The following is a 1,762-nucleotide window of genomic DNA, read 5'->3' as shown; positions in this document are numbered from 1 at the left end:
TTTTTTGCTGATTTATCTTTATATTTTGCTGATTTATCTTTATATTATGGCAGCGTGGCCTTTGTGGATACAATTCAGAAATGGATCACTCATGACTTGCAAAGGGAATCAGTGATAAGGGCTGTTTTGTTGATGATTCATTCTCCCTGCACATACATTGCATCAAAAATAAGATTCGTACTGTCTGAAGTATTGAGACCAAATAGAGGGCACATTTTGAAACACTTGCTGTCTACACTAAAAAATATACCATCGAGAAACAATTTTGATAGACTACAAATCATGAGTTATGTGATGGCTTTGGCATGTTATATAGGTTTGCCAGAGTTTCGAGTGCAGGTTCTTGAACTTTCAGGGGTAAGAACTTTATTTACTCTTTTAACGTGGTGTTTAAGTAATGGTGTTAATGAGGGCAGTCTGGGATCCACGTTATATTTGCATAATTCGCTCCTTGGGCGTACTTGTTGCCTTGTTTCTTTGGAAGACTGGGAGGGCGAAGACATTATCGTGCTTTATATTTTGTGGGGCCTAGGTGAGTTGATCAAGCATTCTACACCACACATAAGTAATAACTTACATGTATCTTCTGGTGGGATGAGGTATAGTGTACCAGAATTACTGAACAATCTTTGGGAGATTTGCATTAACACATCTGCTCCCGGAGTACGGTGGTTTGCTACCTTTGCTCTTAGTGCTCTTGGATTGTATGGTTTTCCGAGTAAACTTGGGAACAGGATTGGCAAAGCACTTAGTGAGGAGGATCATAAAGATATAAGACTCATCCTCGCAAATGGAGACTGTTTGAGTGTTCATGGTGTTATTTTGGCCATTCGATGTCCATCATTGCTGCCTTTTGAAGAGTTCCATATTAGTGAAGAAACAAATGGTTCATCAGTGCCGAGCTCCATGGGAATGGGTGACAGGTTTCAGAAAGAAATCCGATTATCTTCTCATGTTGATCACCAGGCATTGTCAAGGTTGTTGGATTTTGTGTACTTTGGATATCTACAAGCCGAAGAAGAACTCGTGAAGAAATTGAAAACACTTGCTAAACGTTGTAATCTTCAGCCTCTTTTGCAAATGCTTTGCTGCAAAGTTCCAAAGTGGGGCACTCCGTTTCCTAGCTATGATCTTTCTCTAGCACTTGGTCCAGTTGGACACCGTTTTTCGTATGTTATTCTCCTTCCTAGTTATCTTCATGAAAATCTTTTTTTTTCCCCCCTTCTTTCTCTGTCATTCTCAGTCGTATATACAATCTTCATTATGTGGTAAGAGCTTCACTAGGAACACCTATTATGGAGTCATCAAATTATCTGACTGCCTCTTGGTTCTTTATGAAGGATGTTTTCCTTGAATGATGATTGGTGACTAAATCCATTAAAATCATTAAGCCACATTTATCACTAAATTATAGCCTTCAGGCTGCCTATTACACTCTTATGAATCTTTTGAAACTCCAATTCATTTGGCTGGCTTAGTGGATTTAGATACTATTGAAAACATAACTTTAAATCCAATATTCATGCAATTATTTTATTTATTCCAAAGTTGTGTAGTTGTAATCTTATGTATTTCTGGTTCTCAGGGATGTCATCATGGAAGCTAAAGCAAATGAAACCCTGGTTTGGACGTGTGATTTTTGCTCTGTGTTGGTGCCACACGTGCATGTTCACAAAGTTATATTGGCGTCAAGTTGTGATTATCTGCACGGTTTGTTCTGCTCAGGAATGATGGAGAGGTGCTTTCATTTTTTTTTTTTTTT

At 38.3% G+C, this 1,762-nt stretch overlaps 1 protein-coding gene across 1 annotated transcript; it reads left to right on the top strand.

Annotated features, from left to right (window-relative positions):
• Positions 1–53: 53 nt before the first annotated feature.
• On the top strand, positions 54–1,738 carry LOC112095237 (BTB/POZ domain-containing protein At1g04390-like; the record flags this gene model as incomplete). Its single annotated transcript, XM_024176916.1, has 2 exons — positions 54–1,169; positions 1,586–1,738. Coding segments are annotated over 2 exons (1,269 nt in total), but the record flags the coding sequence as incomplete, so codon positions are not given.
• Between the last annotated feature and the right edge of the window lie 24 nt (positions 1,739–1,762).

The sequence above is a fragment of the Morus notabilis genome, unplaced genomic scaffold, assembly GCF_000414095.1.
Source record: "Morus notabilis unplaced genomic scaffold, ASM41409v2 C11437031, whole genome shotgun sequence".
In the NCBI taxonomy this organism is placed as follows: domain Eukaryota; kingdom Viridiplantae; phylum Streptophyta; class Magnoliopsida; order Rosales; family Moraceae; genus Morus; species Morus notabilis.
Note: the sequence above shows the minus strand (reverse complement) of the source record. Positions and strands in the feature narration are given on the sequence as shown.